Source organism: Polypterus senegalus, chromosome 11 (assembly GCF_016835505.1).
Source record: "Polypterus senegalus isolate Bchr_013 chromosome 11, ASM1683550v1, whole genome shotgun sequence".
Taxonomy (NCBI): Eukaryota; Metazoa; Chordata; class Cladistia; order Polypteriformes; family Polypteridae; genus Polypterus; species Polypterus senegalus.
In genome coordinates, this window is record NC_053164.1 from 143,422,329 (window position 1) to 143,441,478 (window position 19,150).

Sequence of the window (19,150 nt, forward strand, 5' to 3'; positions counted from 1 at the left end):
TGGCAAAACATTGTCAGATTGGCACAACTTTAGCAGAACTATTGAGAGGCCAACTAATCTTTGGGTTGGCTAATGGGGAGCTGCAAAGCCAGCTGCTAAAAGGTGCTTATGAGGAAGAGTCAACCTGGGGCAAGACAGTGGATATTTATAAAAATTATGAGTACACCATTGCTAGCATGAAACAATTTCAGTCAGTAAAGCTATTTAGTACTGGCAGCTTGGTTGCTGGGCAAAGAATGAAGGAGAAGTGCTTCTGTTGTCTGGGAATTAACCATAAGCCTAATACATGCCAGTTCAAGGATTTTAAGTGTAACAAGTGTGGAAAAGTGAGACATTTTGGCAGGGCTTGCTGAAGCATTCCAGTTGGTTGAATGAGCGATGTCATTTCCAAAACTTCGTGGATGGTGTAAGAATGAAGGTAGGAGCAACTTCATTTCCTAGACCTGACAGGCCCACTAGAGAAGGGGGTCAGAGGTTGTGATGGACTTCTGTGAGATAAATGACATGAGTGCGATCAGTATGAACAGTGCACCTAGGGCTAATTATCGATTGAATGCTTCTCCGAGGACAGCAGGAAACATGAAGGTGGGGCCAAGGGTACTTGTTTCTTTTGCTTGATACAGATGCTGCCATGTCTGTAATTCTGGAGAAACTGTACGGCGGTTGCATTAAAATCTTATACCTCAGAAAATGTAATAGTTTTAGGTAAGTTACTTGTAGTTGTAGAAAATGACGGGAAACTTGTTCCGTTGCCACTACTCGTTGTAAAAGGAAATGGGGGTGCTTAAATAGTCCGAAATTGGCTTCCTCATTTAATGCTAAAAAGGTCTGGTATATTTCAGGTAACTGATCAAATTGAGGCATTGCAACAGTAATATGGTTGTATTTTTGATGGAGAAATGGGGTTTGTAAAAGGTATCCAGATCAGTCTATATGTATCTGACAATGCTATTCCAAAATTTTGTAAGGCAAGGCCTGTGTTCTATGCAATTAGAGATGCAGTGGATAAACAGTTCGACCTTATATTACAATAAGGAGTATTGGCCCCAGTATTGTATGCAGAATGGACAGCTCCAATTGTACGTATCCCCAACTCAGATGAGAGTATACATGGGGACTGTAAGGCTAGATGTAGATTCCTACCATATTCCCTGTGTTGCTAATCATAAAAGGTTTAGTAAAACTGATTTATCACAAGCATATCAGCAAGTGCTGAACAGGCTAAAGCAGTATGGGTTTAATGTTAATTCTGAAAACATCTCATTCTTTCAGAGTCAAGTGAAGCATTTAGGGCACATATTTGACAGGGAAAGAGTAAGGCCTTTTGAAAGAAAAATCAGGCAATTGAGAGAGCCCCTACAACCTGGAATGTATTAGAACTGAGGTCATTCCCAACTCTAATAAATTATTATGGAAAATTTATTCCCAACCTTTCCACACTTATGATCTTATGACAGGGTTACTGCAGAAATTACAAAAATGAGTGTGGTCAGAACAGTTGCGTTCAGCTTTTGCGAAAACCAAGCGGCAACTTTGTTCAGAAACATTCCTAGCTCATTTTGATCCAAGATTGCCCTTGTCCTTAGCCTGTGATGCTTCACCCTATGGTGTGTGAGGTGTTGTACACAAGTACATAGATGGCACAAAGAGTCCCCTTTGCATATGCTTCTTGAATACTCAGTAAGGCCGAGCAAAATAATTTGTAGATAGAAAAGAATGAACTTGCTATTGTTTCTGGGCTGTTAAAATTTCATGAATATCTATATAGCAGAAAATTTGAGTTAGTCACTGATCACAAGCCCCTAGTCAAACTTTTAGGTCCAAAAACAGCAATTTCCACTTTAGCTCCTGCAAGACTACAAAGATGAAATTCGATTGAAAAAAATCTGCTGAGCATGGTGTAATATATTGCCCAGTATTAGTTCATGCCAGTAGATGGTGCTGTTTGTTTCACAAATGATTCCAATAGGCTTTGATTCTCTTGATTTATGTTCTTGTTGATTATTGTACGTTTGGCGCAATTTATAATATACAGAGTTCAGAAAAATAAACTGATTATTTTCCAGGATATATATCAGAGTGGAACTAACTTCAATACATAATACATGGGAATGTTAATGCAATTATCAAGATTGCCATTAAAGTAGACTGCTCCAAATTCAAGCTTAAAATAACAAAGTGTCTTTCTTAGATGCTCTTCCAGTTTCAGCAGCAGGTATTGCTCAAGTGACAGATAGAGAATTTCACCTTCGTCAACACTGAATCTCTACCTTGAGTTGGTGACCAAAGTATCTAAGAGAGGATGGATTTCTGAACCCTGATTTTTGGAGGAGAGCAGAGCTTACTGTAGAGAACAATTGTGTACATTGGGGGCTTATAGTGGTAATTCCAGCATTGTTACATAGTACCCTACTGGACAAGTTACACAGGGAACACCCAGATATATTAAAAATGAAAGCAATAGCCCAGAGTTGTTTTTGGTGGACAGGATTGGATAGGCAGATGGAGCAGAGGGTGGCTGTGTGCAGATTCTGCCATGAAAATAGGAATCTGCCAGAAAAAGCACCTGAACATTCTTGAAGTTGGGCTAAAAGACCCTGGCACAGGCGTCATTTGGATTTTTGTGAAAACAATGGGCAAATGTTTTTTTATTGTTAGTGGATGCCTACTCTAGGTGGGTCGAGGTTGAAAAGGAAAATGCCACTACTACCACCAGGTTGGCTGAGGTTTTGAGAAAACTATTTGCTGCCTATGGTCTTCTGGAAGAGACAGTAGCAGACAATAGTCCACAATTCAAGTCAGCTGAATTTGCTGAGTTCCTTAGTCTAAATGCAGTAAGACACAAGAGTTCAGTACACAATTGTCCACAAAGCAATGGAGCTGCAGAACATAAAATTGGAAGGACAAACTGGGTGCCCAAGATCATTAGAGCAAAAAGATAGCTAATTTCTTGCTTGCTTGTCATACCACACCTCATGCCACAACAGGGATGAATAGATAGGTCAATAATGAAGCAACTGTATTACAGAGTTATGAGAGTGAAAAAAGCAAGAAGGAACTAGAGAATGTATGTCCCAACAGTGTGTGTTAGTTAGTTAGAATATACTGGGGTGGGTAAGGCTCAAGTTGGGTCCCAGGTACAATTATAAAAAAAACTGGGCAATATCCTGTACCTCAAATGGGTAAATGAGGAGGTGAACCAGTTATTAGCCACAGGAGAAGCAGAAACTGATGCAGCGGAATGGGAAACATCCATACCCATTACTGCCAATGTGACCAAGTCAGAACCTACCAGGGGTGTGCCAGATACAAATGAGGGGAATGGCGGTAATCCTTGGCAAAACCTTACACTTCCTGCAGAATTTTCTGAATTGAATCTCAGGGTTCATTCGCAACAGATAAGGAAGTTTCCTGAAAGGCTGATGCCAAAACTGTCATTTTGATTAGGATTTATTTGTCATGCTCATAACCCGTGGCCCCACTAGAAACCAAGGGGGCTGCCCTCTTATCGCCCTGGGAGAGAAACTGTCCCGATAATATTCTCTCACTCGATCCTTCCACATGTTGGGCGTCCTAGCGGGGTGAGGACACCCCCCACAATGTACAGTATATCTTCAATAAGGACTGCTTGATTCTTGTCATTTATTGTGGATGAAGCTTACTGTTTGACATAATATGCCTTTTTTTGCAAAAATCAGGCACACAAGCTGTTATGACCTTGTTTTTGTTTGTAATTTTTTTTTTACTTGAAGACACGTTTTACAATAAAGTTTCCTTCTCTATGGGTTTTTTGAATTATGCAGAATTACATTTTTGCTACAGTCAGTCAGCCAATCATTTTCCATCCCGCTATATCCTAACACAGGATCAAGGGGGTCTGCTGGAGTCAATCCCAGCCAACACAGGGCGCTAATCCGGAACAAACCCCGGGTAGGACGCCAGCCCACTGCAGGGCACACACACACCAAGCACACACCAAGGACAATGTAGGATTGCCAATGCACCTAACCTGCATGTCTTTGGACTGTGGAAGGAAACCAGAGCTCCCAGAGGATACCTATGCAGAGATGGGGAGAACATGCAAACTCCACACAGGGAGGACCCGGTAAGCGAACCCAGGTCTCTTAACTCTTTTTTTTAAACATATTTAATATTTTCAAAATAATTTTATGTTGATTTTGACACTATATTTGTTTCTCTTGAGCGTTCCCATTTTAGAGCTTTTGTAGTAGCATTACTGGGTAATGAACTGGAAATGCACAGCATGTGATTTCTGCTCTCAAAAAAGGTTAGCACTGATGTCCTGTCTCTGTCTGAGATTTTCGATATATCCTTAGAAAAAATTGTGTGTATTTTCTTGTTTTCGTTCTCTGTGGCAATAGATATTGTGGCTATGTACTTTATTATTCTGGGTTTTGCACTCTACTTCTGACTGCATTTCGTTTCCTGGTCTGTTTCATTAAATACACTGTCTTCTCTCTGAGACAGAACGTAAGAGAAATAAAACTTTTGTGCTGAGCGCTATGAATTAGCGACGCAGAGCTGTGCTTTTCACAAGTACCTTCTGTATATATGTTGTGACCACTAGGTGGCACCATCAAGTGTCTAACCCCAGGCACAACTCTACAGACACAAATCCCCACACTGCACAATTTTTTTGTCCTTCTTTCTTCTGGACCTCCCTGGCGAGTGTCCCTCTCCTCTCCTGAAGCCAGTTCCAGCCTTCTTTGTTAAGTCCCATTTTCAGAAGTACTTCAGGTCCAAACTTCTTGTCACTGGAAATCACTTCTGGGCAAAACCCGAACCTTCACTTCCTGACATCTCGCCCCACTGGCCTCCTTGGAACCCAACAGGTCAAGCTTATGGGACCAAAACTCCAATGCTGCCCAGGAAGAATCAATACTAGGGTTTAACTTAAGGGACCCAATGTAAAGGGGAACAATCTGCATGTGAGAGTTAGGCTTCCATCATCCCATGTGGTCTCCCAACCGGGAAAGAGTCGGGATGCTGCAATCGATTTGTCCTTTGGCATCCAAGCTGGGCATGTGATTACCATCGATTGCTGCTTGGATGCCAGTGCTGTTATGTTTCCCTTCTGTGCAATTCATTATGTTGGCCTCCTGGTTATGTAAGGGATGGTAGTTCATCTCAGCTGGGACGCCGGTCTATCTGTCACTCTGTTTGTGTATAATAGAAAATTTTATTGGAAATTGTAAAGTTAAGATTGAATGAAAAAGATCTTAAAGCACTATGCCATACCATTTACCAAGCCTGCTTAATCCTGAGCAGAGTCCCGGGGGTCCGGAGCCTATCCCATCAAGCATCAGGCTCAAGGCAGGATCAAGCCCCTGAATAGGGTGCCAGTCCATTTCAGGGAAGAGCTTAAATTGAAAGGAAAAAATTTCAGATTCACAAAGCAGTAAATCATTTTTGAGGTTTTCCATTAATTTTAAAACTTTTCACAGATGCATTTGCCATATCCGATATTTGAAGACTAATTTATGAAATGCTTAACTTTGTACAGCTTATTAGTCCACAACAGACTATATGCACAGAATTAAAAAAAAAAAAACCCTCCCAAAGTCTGACAACTTTAAATAAGCAAAGGAGGTTTTATGAAGAACAAACCTTGCTTACAATTAGGAAACAAAATTTATATTTGAGGTTGTAAAGCCAGGATGTAGGAAAATCTTGCTAATTTGAAAGGTGACCTTTAAGTGCACTAAACCAAATAATTTGTAGGCTACGACACGGGGCACATTCTTGTAACAATCTGCGTGAATGCAGATTTAGTGGTTCCCAAAAGACAAACAAAAAAAAAAAAAAAATGGAATGAACTCCATATTCTTGCCAAATAAGATCGACGTAGAGTGTGAAGTACGGCAGCCTGCTTTCAATGCTTGTCATCTCAATAAAACTGGCTGACTGGCAGTGAGATGGTTCACAGAGAAGCAGAAACTTTGGTTTGGAGGGGTCGTGGTGGTGGGTACTCCTGTCGTCACAACAGCAGCTTATCACAGCGGCTCCCTTTCACCTACCTGTTGCTGTGTGTTAAAATGTGCTATGAAAGGCAGTGTGGTGCAGCGGTTGAGGCCATAGTCTTCAAACGCTGAGGTTGTGCGGTTCAAGTCCTGCTACTGACACTGTGTGACCCTGACAAATCACTTCACCTGTGTGTGCTCTAATTGGAAAAACGAAACAGTGCTAACCAATTGCGTCTCAGATGTCATAGGTCGCCTTGGGAAAAGGTGTCAGGTAAATAATAAATAACAATGGATGTATTGAGTTTGTTCACCTTTTGCTAAATTTCTGTTTGAATTTTATTTTTTTCCCCAGTGGCATTGATATACAGTACTTCAGCAAGGACTGGGCAAGATGCTTTTTTTATTTTTCAGGGCTGTATATTTGCCTTGGTCCGCCCTTTAAGTTTTTTTTTTTTCTTTTCTCAGTGCTCTCGAGTAATGACTCTAGGTAGAAAAGCATCTAATGTTAGGAAATGGCAATTCAATACCACGTAATTTAAACCTGCAGTTTCTTCTCTGTTGCTCTAAATGACATACAGATGGGCAACTCTGTTGCTGGTAATTGGAAAGCACAATTACTCTTTCATATTGTGGCACACAGTTGCGTTAGAAACAAAAATAGTTTTGTCAGAAGTGTTTATTTCTGTTTGTAAGTGTTCTAATTGCACCCTACAATTAGAAAAAAATAGGTATTTTGTTAAATTGAAATGTGCGAGTTTTCTGTTTTCTTTTGGTTTTGGGATGGGGGAGGGACTGGTTGTGTGGGGGGTATGCAGCAATGCCAGGAGGAATTTCAACAAAAGCCTTTCACTTTCTCCAGTGATGAATTCCTTTCATAAAGTCATTCACCATTTGATTTTGGATTTAATAACAATGTGATCATCTGCTAGCTTGCATGATGCTCAGTGGATTACCAGCTATCACTAAATAGATGAAAATTTCATAGTTTAGCTCACTTTCAAACTCTCTCTGCTCTTTTCACTCATAAAGAATTAAACTAAATTTGAGAAGTACTTCACATGAGAGGTTTTTGTTCTGATATTGTAGAAGGTTGTCCAGTTAGCAGGATACTGGAAGTGGGGTTGCACTGGACAGGGGATGATCTTGACAAGAGCCAGAGAGAAGGTGACCAAAGAGGACTTCTATTCATCAGTAAGAGTACACAAAATGCTGCAGAGCACTCAAAAAATGAATTATTCGCATTCACCTGAAAGAGAAAGAGAAGAGGACAAGCCCTGGTGCTATGGTGTGCACAGCAGAGGTCCCATATAGAATAAGTGGCAAGCTGTTTCTCAGATTGGAGAACATGTGGGCCTGAAGCAGTTCCTATATGTTATGATTTAGTGCAAAGCTAAAAATAAAGGCGGTTAGTCCTGATATAGTAATTCATATCATAAATCTCTTATTGAATTAGTATATGTTTAAAATAATAGAGTAGTCGTTGATTAATGTCTCTCTATTATAATAAAAATATCCCACGATGAAACGCGACTTTTTGCAAGATTATTTTAAGTCCCACGAGTCGAGACTTTGGCCATGAGATTTTTTCAAGTCACGCCTTCCTCTCAACCATATTCATCCATGCACACGGTCCTCTCACCTCTCATTCATGTGAATGCTTTTGACAGACACAGTTCTTGCTCTCTCAGCTCTTATAAATGTTAACGTTTTCCTCACTTTAAGTTCCCAATTAAAGAAGATGTACTATGTCCAAATCTTATTGAAGAATTTCATCATGATGGGTTATCAACAGTAAAAAATGAGTACACAGGCAATCATAGCACCGAGAAGCAATGAAGTGAAACAAATTAACACCAAAAGTGTTGATCGGTTACAGAGCAAATTGGTTTATCAATACACTATGCTGAAACAGTTGGTGGTGATCGTGTGGAAGATGAAAACCATGGCCATTGGGGACCTAAGTCTTGGTCCGGTGAGGAAGTCTGTCTGTAGCCACAGGACAACAGTGTTAAAAGAAGTCACCAGGCTTTTAGAAAGGACTGTTCCTGTGAGTGGATTTTAACCTCTTTTTAAAGAATATTTATTTATTGTGATATTAACCACCACCTTTTCATCTGTTTTTATGGATTATTTATTTATGAATTTGGAAGCACTGCACTTTCTTTTTGGACACTGATTTGTTTTTAATAAAAACACTGAACACTTTTACATCCTTCCCCTTGCTTCACGTGGTGTCCTCATTTGTACAGTTCATCCCAGTCATGACTATCAACTATGTTGGTTTTAAGAGGCTCCCAAATGAGAACAGGGAGCATGGAGTCGGACCCACACCGTCAAACTAGTGCATGACAAAAAGAGGTAATTAAGCAAACGGGAAAGATTATTTAAACTTCTTAAACAAAATAGAAATCCTATGGACTATCTTAACATTACATAAATTGATCATACTAAAAGGATGAAATACATTTTGAGTAGTGCGAAAAGCACTACAGAAATGTAAAAAATTCTTATTTTTTAATAAAACAAAGCTTCCATTAAGTTATAATTACTTTAGAAAGAATCAAGAAGATCTAAAATAGTAGGAACACCAAAACAAATGATATAAATATAAAGTAAAACTCCCCTCAAAAAAAAAAAACAAAACAAAAAGGAATACTCATACAATATGCCTTTAAATAACCTTAACCCTTACTTTGATAATCTACTGTATATACAGTACTCGTGAATACTAACAAACTACTGGGACTGAACCATTGATCTTGGTCTCAACTGAAAGCTTATAACCTGATATGCATTGGTGAATCAACACATTTCATTTAGTGCCAACCTCGGCAAAGTGTGCTGTGTTTTTTGTGTTTCTTACACAAAAGTTGATATGGCAGAAATAAAAGAAGAGCAACAACACCTGCTGACTGTGAAGTAAATTGCAGAAGCCAATTACATAATAGGAAGAAGAAGAAGGCAAACAGCTGTGGCATCTGCTTAGCATCAAAGGACATATGGCATGGCAACCTGCTGATACTCACAAAATACTATAGTTAGAACCTTGATCTTAGTCTTAATCGAAAGACTATGACCTGATACGTTCTGGAAAGTCAAAATATGTGAGGTTGCACTAACCTCAGTAAAGTAATTTGACAGAGCAAGAATGGCAGAAAGAAAAGTGCAATCTTCTGAGGCATCAAAGCTCTTTGTAATAAAATTTCAATTCTCACAAGCCCATCTATTCATAATCCCTGAGGACATGCTAAATACATCTTCCGAATTCATAATTAAGTGTAAGTATTGTGTCTATTGATCATGGACTGTTACGATAGAAAGAAGGAAGAAGAACAGTGACATCTTCTGAGTGTCAGGCGTATCACGGAAGGCACTTAATACAACATACAACATGCATGAACGAGTACAAACGAGAAGCGTATGCAGATAAATGAGCACAACTTTGGAAAGTTACATCACTGAGATTACTGTGAAGCTGTATTGTTTCATGGGAAAAATAACACTGTCTTGTCAAAATGGAAAAGTTTGGCTTACTGTTATGTTATGGTTTCCTAGTACAAAATAAAACCTTGGTGAGAAGACACCCACCTTTTATATAGCGCAGTCTCAGATGACTGACCTGTATACACAGGTGGTTCTGTTTCTACTGAGCACTACTTAAAGAGAATAAAATAGAAAATAATTAACCTATTAAAATGTGGCAGTTATGAAATAATTATATATTATTTGAAAGAAAGAAAATTACATAAATAATAAAGAAGCAATACAGTAAACTCAAAATCAAGCAACGAATAATAGGAGACAAAAAATAATTCAAAGCAAAATGAAAAAAAAAAAAACCCAGAAACTAAATCAAGCCAAAGAGGACACCTCAATGTTGCCCTAACACAATGGAGGCCACTAAGGGTCACTGTGATCTAGCAGCCCAAGAATTCTACAGAGTTCTTCTGACCCTGGAAGTAATTGTAGAGCTTGACCCAGAAGTATCTCTGGGTGCAGAGTTTATTGGCCATGACTTGCTGGAGTCCCTGTGAGTTTAGCGTAGCTGGGTGAGGCAAGGCAGATGGAGGCTAGAGATACAGAGACGGGTGCAGAAGGTGAGAGCAAGAGCTGAACATAAAGCTGAAAGCCACCCCAGCAGGCAGATACAGAAGATAAAAAGATCCAGAGGGGGTGGGGGGCTTGTATACTTTTGGGTTAATTTTCATATTTGTGTTCTAAGTTTGTTTGTTCTATCCATTCTTATAAAGTTGTTTTCTACACCATAGTTTGTCATGCTATACACACTTTACAACACAATATGGTTAAAGTGGAACACAAAATAACAATTATTCTCTTGTATGTTTTTTTGATTTCAGTTAGGCACAATTTCTGATGTTTTGTACTATTCTTCATTGGAGAGATGTGCTGTGCTGTGTGCAGTGTTGTTATAGAATAATTTCTGATATTTGAGCAGGTGGAGACCAAGAAGGCACTTAAGTTAAATACTTAAAGTTTTCCAGTATGGAGACATGAGCAGACCGCAAGCTGGTTAGGAACCACAACACATTTTAGTACAAAGTAGTTTAAATATTTGGATTTGGCAGTCTAACTTGGTGGCACAAAGATGCACTCCTAAGGACCTTGATTGGATTTTTGAAGCAGTAGCTGTTGCCTGGGTACGTCCAGTCGTACCGTGAACCTGAATTGGAGTAAATGGATTTTTAAATGTTATATTATGGTATGTTAGTTAGCATTAGTGCTTGACTGATCCAATGTCCTGGACTGAAATCCCAGTCTTGGTCATTTTCTTTGTGGAGTTTGCTCATTCTCCTGGTGTTTGTTTGAGTTTTCCCCTCACATCCCCAAAGATGTGTGTGTGTGCGTGTTGGCTTGATTGCTAGTTGTAAATTGCTACTCTACAAGTGGACACTGTGATAGACTTGTACCCTGTCCCTTTTGGTCAATACTGCATTGACTGGCTGTGGCTCCAGTGGATTAAGTGGCTTTGAGAATGTTAAGGGTGATTTATTGGAATGAAAAAATGATGAATCATATAGTTTGTTCACACCTTATGTTCTTAAACTATGATCTTTTTTCAATTTCTCTTTTATAATAGTTGCATGCTGTTTTCACAACTTTCAAGTATTATTTTAATTTAAAGATGCAACAAGTATCTTTGATAATTTTGAAGAGTGACTTAAATGAACTTCAACCTATAAGCAAAAAAAGTACAGATTTTGGGATGACAATGTCCCATACTTGAATCTAAACAGCTTCAGAGGATGGATGGATTCAAAATACTAAAAAATGGATATTGGGGTTATAAAGCACTGGGGTTATTAGTTGATCTTCGGTGGATTTTGAGTGTACTGTACATGCACAAGAGCCCTTCAGAGTGTCTCTCTCTGTCTAACATTCTTCCAACACGGTGATAAAAAAAAAAAACTATGAGAATTGCATGGACCCTAATCATAAGATCTTAATTTCACCTTCCATTCCTAAGGACTGGAATCCTTTTGTAATTTACTTTCACATTGTAAGACTGCATTAGGTTGCGTGTAAAATCCAGCAGAAGGAATGACATCTCTCTATTATAAAAAAAACTTGGACGGAGAACAGACGTGATTTTCTCAGAGAGACATTTATACGTCCCGCAAGAATGTTAGTGCAGTATACATGCAGAGCAGGTTAGAGATAATGGAAGTACGAAAATTCTAAAGTCTCAAAAAAGGATAGGGAAGATCACATTAGTGCAAACAAACAGATTACTTGGTGAAATAACAGAACTGTGAAAAGAGATCGAATATATTGTTCAGATTTAAACTTTAAGTCAGAGACTTTTAGATTGTCTAATTTGTGTTGCCATCAAGGAAAAAAAAGTAGTGTTTCATCCTAATGAAGAGGCGTATGCGAGAATTAAAAGATTCCAAAAACGTTGGCGTGATACACAGGTTAGAGATAATGGAAGTACAAAAATTTGAAAGTCTGAAAAAAAAAGGATAGTGAAGATCGCATTAGCGCAAGCAAATGGAAATTATTACTCAGTGAAATAACGGAACAGCAAAAAGAGATCGTCTATATTTTTTGGATTTAGACTTTAAGTTGGAGACTTGTAGATCATCCAGTTTGTGTTGCCAGCAAGAATTAAAAAATTCCAAAAAATTTCACATAGTATGAAGTCCTGTAAGATGGAGACTTTTAACATGAGATTCTTTCAAGTCACTCCCTACTTACAACTATTTTCAAACAAGACCACAGTCATCTAACCTCAGTCGTGTGAATGCTTTTGTCAGACACAGTTCCTGTGCTTTCAGCTCATAAATTTTATCAGGACAATAATTTCATACGTTCTAGATGACACGCCAACGACTAAACGAAGAAGAAAGAGCATGGACAAACATTTGAAAAGGTCATTTTATTTTTCACAGGGAAAGAAATGTAATTCACTCACAGGCAGTTATATGTTGTGTTGTCATGATGTAAGTCCAAAAATGGAATCAAAATTCAATGCGATCTTGAAGAAAACTTAATGCCAAATATTGTTGTTACTAAAGTTTTAAAGTAAAAGTGAAAATAATGCATAGAGCATGTAACAATTCCCATAAAAATAACAATATCTTTAAATTGTATATCCGGTTAACCAAACTCGGGGGTGGGTGAACGAAGCAAGCAGGGGGCTGAGCCCCCTTAGTGATTATAAAAAAAAGTCTGAAAAGGCTGTTTCAGTGGCATAATGTATTATCATGCCAGGGCCAAGAGTAAGTGATTACTGAGACACTAGGAGAAATAGTCAGAAACTTTCAGTCAGTAAAGGTTGCTGGAGTGGGCTGGTTGGAACAACAGGCTTCCTGGGGGTTAATTTACTGTTTAAATGCTTGTTGTAGTTTGGTGATGCAGGAGTACCTGGGGCCACCACAGGGAGCTCTAGGCAACTGGCCATAGGGCTTCTGCACAGCATGCATGACCCCAGAAGTAGTTCCTGGGTTCAGCTTTGATATGGTGGAGCTGTAATGTTGTCTTTTTCAAACCAGTCTAATGAGTTTGAAATTGGGAAAGGAATCAGAGGCATGGGCTAAATCAGTGAGAGGATAACAAGCCAGAGTAAATGAGCAGAAGGGCTGGGAATTGAACTTGGGTACTTCCTCGAATGTCAGTGGTGCACATTCCATGTGAGTGGGCACAGTAGGGCAATAGCTTATTTTTCTTGCTTATTTTATGCCTTCTTATCCCTCCAGTAAGTAAACATTCGTTTTTTTAGCATTTTTGTGGCCTCTTTGGTGTTGTCTGAGTATGGAGCTTAAGAGTGTTCATCACCTATTATTCACAACATATATTCATATGTGTGTTTTTAATTTTACCATTTACATATATAAATATTTTTTCCTGTTTCAGATTGTTTTGAAAAAATTTTATAATTATCTATTAAACCATATCTGTAATGCTCAAATGTAATACTGTACCCTATATTGTCCCTGCTTTCAACAAGGTGGGTGATACACAATTCTACATTTCAAAGATTTTAAATCACTGAGCCTTGGTAGTTTCTACATTTCTGTAAACATTTTCCATTTTTATATGTGTATGAATATTCTATCAATATATTTGCATATGCTTTTCTATTGTCTTTTATTTACCAATAATAAAAACCTTGTTAATTCTTTTTGATATTGTTATTACATAACAATACATTAATTCTTACAGATTTTCTACTTTATTGCTATTACATTTTCAGGTACAGCTCAACTGCTATTGCTAATGTAAAACTGGAAAGGTACATGCAATATATTTTTGCATGAATTACTGCAATTTGAAGTGAATAACACATTTATCAGATTTAACATGGTGTTTTTGAGAATTTGCAGATTATGGCTTTCACTCCATCCCATTAAACAGAACCATTTCCTGTCTGTAACTGGAGTCAGATTAATTCATAAATTGAAACAATTTAATAAGATTTGTGAATGGAGGCCACCTTTTCCATGCCTGTCACTTGAATGCCAAAGAACCGATGCCACACTCCTTGCCTTATAGGTTGAGATGTGACATATCAGCTCTATGTGGCTTCTTCAATCTGAACCTGACCAGGCCTCTGGGGTCACCTGGTCACCAGGCTCCCCAGCAAATGTATGAGTTTCAAGTATATTTAGTAAATGCCAGTAATTGACTTGTTGAATTGACTTATTGAATAATTGCAGTTGTGTTATGTGATCAGCGACTGTATATTCTGTACACGGGTAAAGAAGGGTATTGGGTTGTCATTGAATCACCATTTTCTGCAGTTCTACCTTGGATGGACAAGGCTTACTGGGCAGACCTGGAAGACCTAAACAGATATGGTATCCTAGGTTGAGGAAAGTCTTCATGTACTGTTATAAGGAGATTCTCCAGGAGATCTGACTAGGTGGTGCCAGCTAGTCAAGTGGGTAGGAGTTGCATGAGTGACTGAAGTGAAATCTCACGCATCAGGAGGTGTTTAGGGAGTACAAAGACAGATTTTCGTATGGATTCAGAGAGGAGTTGACAAAGCATTTAATGATGCAGAAAAGGTAGGGGAAGGAGCAAAGAAAGGCAAATACTGATCTCAACTAGGAGGATCATAAATAAATAGAAGATGCACTTTTGAGGATCTTGTAAACTCAGTGAAATTGCCTCATCAGCAGTGGGCATTAGTAAGAGCTGGGTCTATTTCTATCTCTGCGGTCACTGCAATGACCGACAAGCTCCTTAGTAATACGACTTCTGGAATATAGTAAGAGTGTTTGAGTGACATGGCTATTCAATGTCAAAGGCAAAAAACATGTCTTGAAATTTGCTAATTAGACTGGTGGTTCCTATTTTTAAATATGCGGACCAGAAGGACTGTTCAGCTGTCCTGGGAAAGTCTATATACTCTGCCACTGGAAGGGAGTGTTCCTGTGATAGTCCAACTCTTTGTGATCAACTTTGAGATCATGTGAACAACTTTTTTAAGATGCAGAGAGTATGGTCCATGTTGATCACATTCTTCAAAAGGCCCACATAACTGGTCAGTTTTATTCTGATTTGCTTCAGGTTTTCCACTAGTCAATCAGACAAAAGTAATGGGGAAAGTTATTGAGCACATGCCCTTTTTCTTCATGGCCATGTTCCCACTCACACCGCACAGGTTGCAGTATGAAACCGGATATTCAAAGACATGACACATCTACTCTGTTCTTTGGTGCTGGTCCCCTGTGACTACTTCCTGTTGCCAATTATGAAGGGCTGCCTTTGTTGTGCCTATGGTGAAGATATGTCGTCACAGAAGAGTGATTATAGAAGCAAGATACAATGTTATACTTGAGTGGCAAAGAAAAGTTTCATGAACATTATAACAAAAGTGTTAGTGTTATCAGGGATCACTCTCTGAAAATGTCAATATCTTTGATCACCACTTGTATATTTGTCAGTGGGCTTAGGAACATCTAGGAATTCCCAAGAGACTGTTTCTGAGTTTGGGGCGACCTCATCTGTCTAGTTTAGAATATTGTCAAAGGGTGAAGTGGATTGACAGAGGTGATCTCTGCCCTGTTGTAATCAACATGCAACATGATCAGTTGCATGATTAGCAAGTAGAACAACCTTACTTTGAAACGTGTCATCCTTACCTGAAAAATACTTGAACAAAGTTGTCAAGTAAGCTCCCTCAAAATGTGTAGAACTACCAACTGTCTAATTCCACCCATGATGTGAAAAAGTGGGAGTGTACTTTCCAAAGGGCTTTACAAATAGAAAGTGTATCTGTCTACGTCTATTTTTATATGTTTTGGAGCACTGGCAGATTAAGTGATTTGCTCAGAGCCACGCAGTGAGTTGGCGGTGAAGATTGAACTCACAGTCTTCTGGTTTAGAGTCCAGTTCCTTTGTTACTATGCCATGCTGCCTGTCTGTAGTGATTATAGTGTGCATAGCTACTGTGGATTGTGCAATTATCTTTTTGTATCATGCATTGCAATTTTACTTACTATCATAATATTTGAAGTGGCAATATATTTTGACATTTTTATTTGTACAGATTCTTTTTTTTTAATTTTTACCTCCAGCTAAGATTAGTCCCAAGGACCTGTGGTATCTAGTTAGCCCTTTTTCTTCTTCACCCACTATACAAGTGACTGCGCTCCTTGTCTTCTAACCAGTTTTCACACTTAATACTCCCAGCTGATCCCTCCTGATGTGCTCTGTCTGGTTTAATGGCCTTCCTGCTGCTGCACCATTGTCTTGGAATATTTTTTTTAGACATACTGTATATCTCTTTGGCTTCCAAAAAATCCAAACCAACATGTTCAGTTTAAATTCATTGTATCAAACCTGCCAGTAGAATTTCACCAAGGAACTAGCCTCTGATCCTTTGTGCCATCTATGTACCCACAATGTTCCTAGTACGCTTATGCACATATTTTAGGACTATTGTCCTGTCACTTCTTTTCAAGCCTGTTTCTCTAGCATCCTCTGTATGATTCATATTTTCTTCCTCTTTTTTTCCTCTCATCTCTCCTGTCTCCTACTTTCAATGGAGATTTTTGTCACTGGGCAGCACTGATGCTAAGGTGGTGCGAGTCTCCTGATGGAAAGTCCCTGTTTCTTGTTTCTGTTCATTTCTAAATTTCCTCATTTTACAATTTTGTTCTTCTGTGTCATGAATCAACTGCTACTTTAAATATATTCTGAAGAGAACACATTTTTGTTATAGAATACATCCTGGGTATATTATCAGGAATCTTTGGGCAAGCTTACTTTCATAATTAGAAGCCTATTTTGAAAGTTTAAATTTTCGTTGTGATTATTCCTGTGACACCATTTTGTTTTGTAATAGGCTCCACCATTTTGTGCATAAGTTGCTATTCGGATGCTAGGGACACGCCTGCTAGAGGTTGTACATAAACTTTGTAAATCTCTGGATAGGTCATTTCAATGTCCATCATCTTGGATTATCTGGTCTTCCAGAACTTGGCACAAACAGCACAGCCCCGCCATCTACCCCACACTCTCTTGAGCCCTGCTGCCCAGTCCTGCTCCTGTTAAAGGAGAACTCACTGATACAATGATACAAAGTGTTACTGAAATTAGCAAAAAAAACAACATGATTAACAGGCTTGAAAGTACTGGAATAAAAATTTTTACCTTGCTTGGAGCTAAAGTTTATTTTATTTTTATTATTAATACAATTGTAATAATAAGTCATATGTCTTGCTTTTTAGGCTGTTGACATTAATTTCTTTACAGTTACAAAGGACAAAGTCTCCTTTGGAGCACTAGTAGGTTGAATTCTTGCTCAGGGTCACGATTCTGATTTTTATTGTTCTCTATAGTCTTTTTACTGTGCAGTATGCGCATCATTTTTGTTCAATAAACAGTATTGTGATATGCAGTAAACATAAAATAAAGATCAGTCAATCAACTAATAGGGACTGGTCTATCAGCATAGCACTTTCGGTTGACTACCACGTAGTTAGGTTAGTTGCTTATTCACATTTGTTGTTCTCATTTCTTGCAACATGTTTGCAGCACTGTCTAACCTCTGCGCAGACAATAGCAGTACTTCTTTCCTATTAAATTTACTGTACACTGTGTTCTTTGTTCTCCATCTGAGAAGAAGAGGTGTAATGGGACATGGAAATAAGAGACTCTGAAATCATTGGTTGTTGTCTTCGCGGTGGACATGAAATGATCATGCTTTTATTTATTTTCTGTTCCTACAGGTCTGAAAAGAGAAAAGAAGAATTACAAGGTGGTTTTTACTGAAGAAGAGCTGAGGAAACGCCTCTCACCTATGCAGTACCATGTTACTCAAGAAAAGGGAACTGAGAGGTAACATGTCTCTAAAGTATTCTCCATAAATGCAGCTCAAAAATTCACTTCTGATAAACATATTTACATTTAACTTTATTCACTTAGCAGACACTTTTAACTACTCAAAAAAAAAGATATTTCTTCTCTAGTTCTACTCACGTTTCCTCATACCAGGATGCTGTAAATCCATCTGGATGCACCAAGTCATTGTAAGAGGAAGCCTTTGAGGCCCACAGAGTAAGTTCTGTTTTAACACTCATTTCTGTGGGATGTTATTGGAGAAAGACCCACAAGGAGAAAATGAGAATGCGTAAACAAAACAGACAGTGACCGGATCAGAAACCAATAAAAGATCCCAGCAGTGGGACTAACCATGCTAATATAGTGTTGGTCCTCTGAAATAATTCATTTCAATACAAAATTTCTTAGTCTGTACCCGACAACAGTATTGGTTTATTGATTAAAATGTAGTTAGTGCACCCCATTACTGTGATGATCTGTCTAGCTCTCTTAATTTAAAATGAGATCTTGGCCTCAAGGTGATGTCTAACTGAAAGGAAAGCCTTAACCCAAACTCAAAAAGCAGGCTTCAGCCAGATGGGGGTGGATTTTTTTTTTTTGTTAGGTTTTGTCTTTTTTGTTTCTGCTTCCATTTATAATTTCCTGACGAGGTTTTTTTGTTCTTCATTGTATTTTTTTTTAGTTTGAGTATTAAACTTTGTTGCATAAGCTTGACTTGATCGTATGCAATGTTATGTTCTTCAAAAAAAAAAAAAAAATTAAACAAAAGCACAGGCCCGGCAAACTGTGATGAATATTTTAATAGACAAAAAAGCTCAGCTCAGAAAGGAAGAGGACAACCAAAAAACGCAAACCTCAGGGCAAGCTAAACCAGTTCATAATCCAATAAGCAAAGTCAAAAATCAAAGCAAAAGTTCACAAAACCACAAAAGAGAATCAAAAGGTGCACTTGAAAATAAACACATATTAACTTAATACTTTAAACAGCATATTAAATAAGAAATAATAAGGGACCAAAAAGACAAAAACATAATCTATATTGCTAAAATATTAAAGAAAAGGAAAAATGCAATTTCACCCGGGGTCGCACCCAGAATGCACCGTAGCAGGTACGACCTCCACCTAACATGAGTGGAAAATCCTTCACCTCTTCACAAGACAGGCACTGCTTTACTCTGGATTGTCTTTCTCTGTCAGGAATAGCACACAAGGGAGAAAAAAAATTAAACCAATTGTGGTCCCTGGCCGGGGCTGGAGCACGGCCGGGATGCCCAGGAGGACCAGAGGAGGGCTTGTGCCTCCTCCAGACCATGAGGGGGTGTCCGCCCTGGTTATGTGGGGGGCCTCGGGTAAAG

The 19,150-nt window shown here is 38.6% G+C and overlaps 1 protein-coding gene across 4 annotated transcripts in view; it reads left to right on the plus strand.

Annotated features, from left to right (window-relative positions):
- Nucleotides 1-19,150, plus strand: part of msrb3 (methionine sulfoxide reductase B3) — a 191,418-nt gene that overhangs the window by 75,434 nt on the left and 96,834 nt on the right. For all 4 annotated transcript variants that reach the window (XM_039769737.1, XM_039769739.1, XM_039769740.1 and 1 more), the window contains one exon: nt 17,684-17,792. In XM_039769737.1, the coding sequence (XP_039625671.1) occupies nt 17,684-17,792 (109 nt within the window). The remainder of the gene's footprint in view (nt 1-17,683; nt 17,793-19,150) is intronic.